Source organism: Ammospiza nelsoni, chromosome 26 (assembly GCF_027579445.1).
Source record: "Ammospiza nelsoni isolate bAmmNel1 chromosome 26, bAmmNel1.pri, whole genome shotgun sequence".
Lineage (NCBI taxonomy): Eukaryota > Metazoa > Chordata > Aves > Passeriformes > Passerellidae > Ammospiza > Ammospiza nelsoni.
In genome coordinates, this window is record NC_080658.1 from 2,109,579 (window position 1) to 2,116,512 (window position 6,934).

Here is a 6,934-nt window from a genome sequence, read left to right on the forward strand (position 1 = left end):
ACCAGAGCTGGGTGACCCAACCCATTCACACAACTCCTGGCAGAGGGAGAAGGAAGAAGTGAATCTTATTTGGGGCAAAAATAGGAATAAAAATTTGGGACACCAGAGCTGTCTCTGGGGTCACACAGGTTGAGGTTAAAAGCCATTTTCTTGCTGGACCCTCCCCAGTCTCCCTGGCCCTTTTGCACAACCAATTTTTGCTCCAAATCTCCCCAAATCTCTCTTCTCTCTACAGCAGCAGCACATGGGGGTGTGAAACACAACTTGTGGTTACATCTCTCCCCATCTCATTGTTCCAAGCACCACTTTGAAGCAAATAAATGAACAGTTTGTTATTTATTATTCACCTGCCCAAATGAAGCCCTGGTTTAAAAGTGTTATGTGTGATGTGGCACGACAGCAAAATTCAAAATAAAAGAGGGTGGAGGAGTGAACAGGAATAAGGAAAATCCATCAGCTTGGACATCTCCCTTTCCCAAATTTTTATTTTTTATAGTTTTTCTCATTATCTATAAGCCACGTTGTTAGATAGCATCAAAAAATAAACCTGTTTCAGCTGTGCAAGCTCAGGTGCTCCCTGGGTTATGTCAGCAGGAGTTTCTCTTCCCATATAAATCAGATTCCATGGTGTTACATCAGTTTTTGCAAGGAGAGTCAGAGCAAAGTTCTGCCCTGTTTGTGTCCCTCTGTTTGCACAACCTCCATTCCTTGGAACAGCAAAGCCAGGAGCACAAGGAGCAGCCCAGGAAAACCCCAAGAGGATCAGCCCTAAAAGAGCCAAACCCCCCTGAAAATACAACAACAGAGGCAGGAATGCAGCAGATTCCAAAATGGGATTAGGGGCAGTGAGATTGTTCAATTGCTGAACACAGGATTCATTATTAGAAGGCAACTCGATTTTGGAGCATTTGGAGTTTCTTATTTAGCATCCAGCTCAGCTCATTTCACATTTTTAGAGTCAAACAAGACCTGGGAAGCCCAGAGGTCCAGAAAGGTCAGGATTCCCTCACCCTGAGGACTGAATCCAGCACAGAAATGCCATTTCTCAGGCTGAAGGTGCTCCCAAAGCTCACCACAGACTCTCACTCCTCAGAGACATCCCTGGAGTGGCCAAAATTTCATTTTTACCAGGACAAAGTGCTCCATGGACAGCCCAGGAGCAGCTCCTGCTCACTGCAGGCTTTGCAGCTCCCAGAGGAAGCTGGAGAGGATGGAGCTTTTTGTGTTTTGAGGATGTGGAGGAGACTGCACGGATGGTTCACAGCCAGAGGAAGAAAAAAAATAAATCTGGAATTATTTAATCCCGACAAGGATTAAATAAATAAACCCAGGAGAGCTCCAGGTGACATCCCAGGGCACGGGAAGATGGAGAAGAGAATTTGGGTTTGGTGGATGAGTCCTCCAGAGCACCAGGAGATGTTTCCTCTCCTCTCTGCTGTTATTTGGCTGCTCTTCATCAGGCAGGAAGCTGAGAAATCCCAAATAAAAGAAGGATTGGGATTTGCTGGGGCATGTTCCACATGAAACCAAGAGCACAGAGAATGAGGAGTCAATCTGGGTCATGTTTTCCCTTTTTGTTTGCTTTGTAACTGCTGATTTTCTCTGTGGTGGCCACACCTCCTGTAAAAGGGACTAATCCAAATCTGCTCCATGGCATTCCCAGGAAAAAGAGAATTCCACTCTGCCTGGGATCAGAAACCCACATGCAAATCCAATTTAAGGAGCTTTGCCCATATTTTATTCCTACAGTAAGGAATTATTATTATTATTATTATTATTATTAGTAGTAGTAGTAGTAGTAGTAGTTCATTATTATTATTATACTAGTTTATTTTATTATTATTATTTTATTATTATCACTATTACTACTATTATTACTATTATCATTATTATTATATTATAAATGTTACTAATGTTATTATAATTATTAGGATAGTATTATTACAATATAATAAAATATTATTAAACATTTTATCGTTGTTACTATCATTACTATTATTATATTATAATTATTATTGATATTATTATAATTATTAGGATAATATTATTACAATATAATAAAATGTTATTAATCATTTTATTGTTGTTAATATCATTACTATTATTATATTATAATTATTATTGATATTATTATAATCATTATGATAATATTATTATAATATAATAAATAACTATTATTACCATTATTACTATTATCATTATGTTATAATAATTAATAATATTATTAAAATGATTTTGATAATGTTATTACAATATAATAAAATTTTCTTATTAATCTATTATTATTACTATCATTATATTATAGTTATAATTATATTATAGTTATATTATAGTTATTATTAATATTATTATAATAATTAATGTATTATTGTAATAATAATAATAATAATAATTATTATTATTGTTATTGTTATTATTATTATTATTACTAACCCCCCTCACCAGTGGATTTGTGAATTCCCCAACAACAACAGCTCAGGAATTTGTTGCCGTGGCCCCACAAAAGACAATAAATGAAGTGCAAACCCAGCCCAGCCTCCCCCTCTGCAACTCACCCGTTATTTCAAGCCTGAGACAGACACAATATTTTAGTCACAGCCCCAAATTTGGTTATTTTTACCCCAAAATAACATTGCAAACTCTTGATTCCCCTTGCTCAGCCAGGGGAACTGGCAGGACCCAAAGGTGAGGAGGAAGAGGAGAATTCAACACCCACTGCCTCCATGACCTTACAGTATTTATTCCAAATTTCTGCCCATTTTCCCCCTGTCCCATGAAATGTGAACTCTCCACAACCATCACTAACTGGTTTCTAGGAAGCACACAGGAATTTCCAGCCATTCTGCCCCTCTGGAAAATAAATCTAAGTGTGAACACGCATTTTGGAAACTCTTCTGACCAACTTAACCTCAGTGGAAAATGACAGATTTTAAGGGAAAACAGCTCTAAAACTTTCCAGGTTATGCAGGTGAGTGGGTCAGAGGTAATCCATGCTGGGGAAATGAAGGATTTATAATTATGGAGTGGTTTGGGATGGAAGGAACCTTCAAATTCATCCAGTGCCACCTCTGCCATGGCAGGGACATTTCCCACTGTCCCACATTGTCCCTCTCCAAACCCTTCCAGAACACAGCAACCAAAACAGCCAAGAAACAGGAGGACGTTTAAAGGCACTTCTTGCAGCCCAAAATAATCCTTTCTATACCACACCAACTCTTCCTGTATAAATATAGGTTTTAAAAAAATTAATTTTAGGCCTCAAAGGCTCCTCGAGCGTTTTGCTGCTTTTTCAACTTGTCTGGTTTTTTTTTTTTTACTATGAGAAGAAAATAACATTCCACAGCGAAGAAATAAACCCCACCCAAAAGAGGCCAAACAAAGCCTTTCCCCACTCTTTTTCCCCAATGGATTGGGTTCATCGTGTCCTGGTGCAACCCTGATGAAAACCCTCCCAAAATTGGAATGAACTCCAGCACTGCGAGGCTGAGGAAGCAAAGGATGTTGATTGTTGATTCCCTAGGAGACATTTCCCCCCAAAATGTGTCACCAACCTGATTTTACTCTGTATTCAGCCACGCTGCAGCAGTGCAAAATAATAAAATAAAGCTCTCAGGGGGTTAAAAAAAAAATAAATTAAAAAAATCAGTGCAGGCAAGAAGAGCCCAGAAGAGTAAATACAATAAGTGTGGATAATGCAGGGCGCACGTGCAGGCTCCTCTGTGGAGCTCCCAGGGTGAGCCCGGCGCTTTCAGTGCCACAGAAACACCAAAATTACATTTTATTACACATTATATTATAGATATTATTACAGTATTACATTTAAATCACCTGAGCCCACCCCAAACTCGCAGCTCCCACACGGATCTGATGGAGGAGGAAGAAAACAACCCCACGTGCAGGGTGGGACCACCAACATTCCCTGCTCCTTTCTCACCTCCAGGGCTGAGAATCCTCCTAAGAACCTCTCCAGTTCATCACTAACCAGAATTTTCCCTGCTCCTTTCTCACCTCCAGGGCTGAGAATGCCCCCAGAGCCTCTCCAGCTCACCCTAACCAGAATTTTCCCTGCTCCTTTGTCACCTCCAGGGCTGAGGAATCCCCTCAGAGCCTCTCCAGTTCATCACTAACCAGAATTTTCCCTGCTCCTTTCATCACCTCCAGGCCTGAGAATCCTCCTCAGAACCTCTCCAGTTCATCACTAACCAGAATTTTCCCTGCTCCTTTCTCACCTCCAGGCCTGAGAATCCTCCCCAGAGCCTCTCCAGTTCACATTAACCAGAATTTTCTCTGCTCCTTTCTCACCTCCAGGCCTGAGGAATCTCCCCAGAGCCTCTCCAGTTCATCACTAACCAGAATTTTCTCTGCTCCTTTCTCACCTCCAGGGCTGAGAATCCTCCCCAGAGCCTCTCCAGCTCACCCTAACCAGAATTTTCCCTGCCCCTTCCTCACCTCCAGGCCTGAGATTTCCCCCAGAGCCTCTCCAGTTCATCACTAACCAGAATTTTCCCTGCTCCTTTCATCACCTCCAGGCCTGAGAATCCTCCTCAGAACCTCTCCAGTTCACATTAACCAGAATTTTCCCTGCTCCTTTCTCACCTCCAGGCCTGAGGAATCTCCCCAGAGCCTCTCCAGTTCATCACTAACCAGAATTTTCTCTGCTCCTTTCTCACCTCCAGGGCTGAGAATCCTCCCCAGAGCCTCTCCAGTTCATCACTAACCAGAATTTTCCCTGCTCCTTTCTCACCTCCAGGCCTGAGGAATCTCCCCAGAGCCTCTCTAGCTCACCCTAACCAGAATTTTCCCTGCCCTGCCATCCTACTGCCACGTTTTTACCATTCCAGGCTCTTTTTTTGTCCCCTAGAGGGGCCGGGCAGTGCGGAGAAGCAGCGAGCAGGGATTTCCATCATCCTCCTCTGGCAGCGATGGGAAGTCAATCCCCGCCGCTGCCCTTCCTCCCTACGCCCTCCTCCTCCTCCTCCTCCCACGGGAAGACAGCTGGGACAACAATGCGGCTGGAATGGCCCTGGCTCCACACTCCGCTTTGTGCCACGGCTTTTGAATAGATCTCATTGTTTACCCTCCTCTCCTTCCGTCCTCTCCATCCCCCACCTCCCCGTAAGCAAATTTTTTATTTTTCCCCCCAACTAAAAATAAAAAAAAAAAATAAAATAAAATAAAATAAAATTTTAAAAAAGCGGCGCTGGGGGCTCCTTTTTTTTCCCTCCCCCAAAGGTTCTGTGGTGTTTTCCAGGCGCGTTTTCCCCACAGCTCCTGCTCAACTTGGCTGGCAGCGCTCGAACCCGCAGCAACACGTTGGCAGCAGCTGTGACCCCCAAAAATCCCACAGGGATTTTGTAACAGACGGGGGGACCCCCAGAATGGGGTGGAAGAGAAGTTTCACCCCCCAAACTCGCACCCACCTGTTCTCCCCAGCCCCATTCAGAGCAGGGAATCAGATGGGGGAACCCCCCTCCCCAAAATGGATGGAAGGGGAGGAGGTTTCACACTGAGCCCCCCCAAATCGGGGAGGCCAGGTCTGAGCTCCCCAACCTCCTTTATACCCACAGACCCTCCCCAGCCGCATTCACACTGAGCCCCCCAAAAACTGGGCAGGGAGGAGTTTAACACCAGCACCCCCAAACCTGGGGTTCACAGCCCTGAGCATCTCTGTGTCCCCAAATTCACCCCCAGCCCCATTTACAGAACCCCGGGGGGGGGGGTTCACATCCATCAACAGAATATCCCCCTGAAAGTGGGGGGGGGTGCAGGGGAAAAATGTCACATCAATGACCCCCCCCAAACCCGGGGGACACAATCCTGAGCCCCTCATCTCGACCCCACCGACCCCCAGCCCCTTTCAAAGACTCTCCCGCGGGAGTTCACATCCGTCAGCAGAAAATCCCCCCGAAAATGGGGGGTGCAGGGGAGAAATGTCACATCAATGACCCCCCAAACTCGGGGGACACAGCTCTCGACCACCTCCCCATCCCAGCCCCATTTACAGGGAGTTTATATCCGTCAACAGAACATCCCTCAAAAATGGGGGGTGCAGGGGAGAAATGTCACCAACCAACCCCCAAATCCGGGGGGCACAGCCCTGAGCCCCTCATCCCGAGCCTCCCACCCCAGTCCCATTTACAGGGAGTTTATATCCGTCAATAGAACACCCGCCCCCCAAAAATGGGGGGTGCAAGGGAGAAATGTCACCAACCAACCCCCAAACCGAGAGGGTACAGCCCTGAGCCCCCCATCCCAGACCCATTCACAGGGAGTTCGCATCCGTCAGCAGAAAATCCCCCCAAAAATGGGGAGGTGGAGAGGAGAAATGTCACACCAAAGGCACCCCAAACCCGGGGGGCACAGCTCTGAGCCCCCCGGGCCGCCCTCAATCTCCACCCCCCATCCCAGCCCCATTCCCCCCGTGCCCCCCCAGGCCCGCGCTGTCCCCAGAGCCCTCAGGGGGGGTCGCTGACAGCGCGGCCCGGCTCCCCCCGCTCCTCCTCGGTCGGGCCAGGCCGGGCCTCTCCCCGCGGGACCGGCCGGGGCCTCACCTCAAAGCGGCTCTTAGTGACCCCGTTCATCTCCCTGCGCATGGCGGGGCCGGCGCGGGGGCGGCGGGGGGCGCGGGGCCCGGGGCGATCGCGGGTGCCGGAGCCGCGGCCTCCGCCCGGCGCCGCCGCCGCGTCCGCTCAACTTCGACCCAAAACAAAAACACTGCGCACCTGCCAGCAACGGCAGCGCTGATTGGACAGCGCGGCCGTGAGGGGGGAGGACGGGAACGGGAGAGGAAGGGAAGGGAAGGGAAGGGAAGGGAAGGGAAGGGAAGGGAAGGGAAGGGAAGGGAAGGGAAGGGAAGGGAAGGGAAGGGAAGGGAAGGGAAGGGAAGGGAAGGGAAGGGAAGGGAAAAGGGAGAAGGGCGCACAGCGGGGAATGA

At 47.4% G+C, this 6,934-nt stretch overlaps 1 protein-coding gene across 1 annotated transcript in view; it reads right to left on the bottom strand.

Moving 5' to 3' along the window:
• Nucleotides 1-6,689, bottom strand: part of FBXL20 (F-box and leucine rich repeat protein 20) — a 41,864-nt gene extending 35,175 nt beyond the window's left edge. Inside the window, exon 1 of the mRNA XM_059489110.1 lies at nt 6,552-6,689. Coding sequence (XP_059345093.1) covers nt 6,552-6,593 — 42 coding nt within the window. The 5' untranslated portion in view covers nt 6,594-6,689. The remainder of the gene's footprint in view (nt 1-6,551) is intronic.
• Nucleotides 6,690-6,934: the final 245 nt, after the last annotated feature.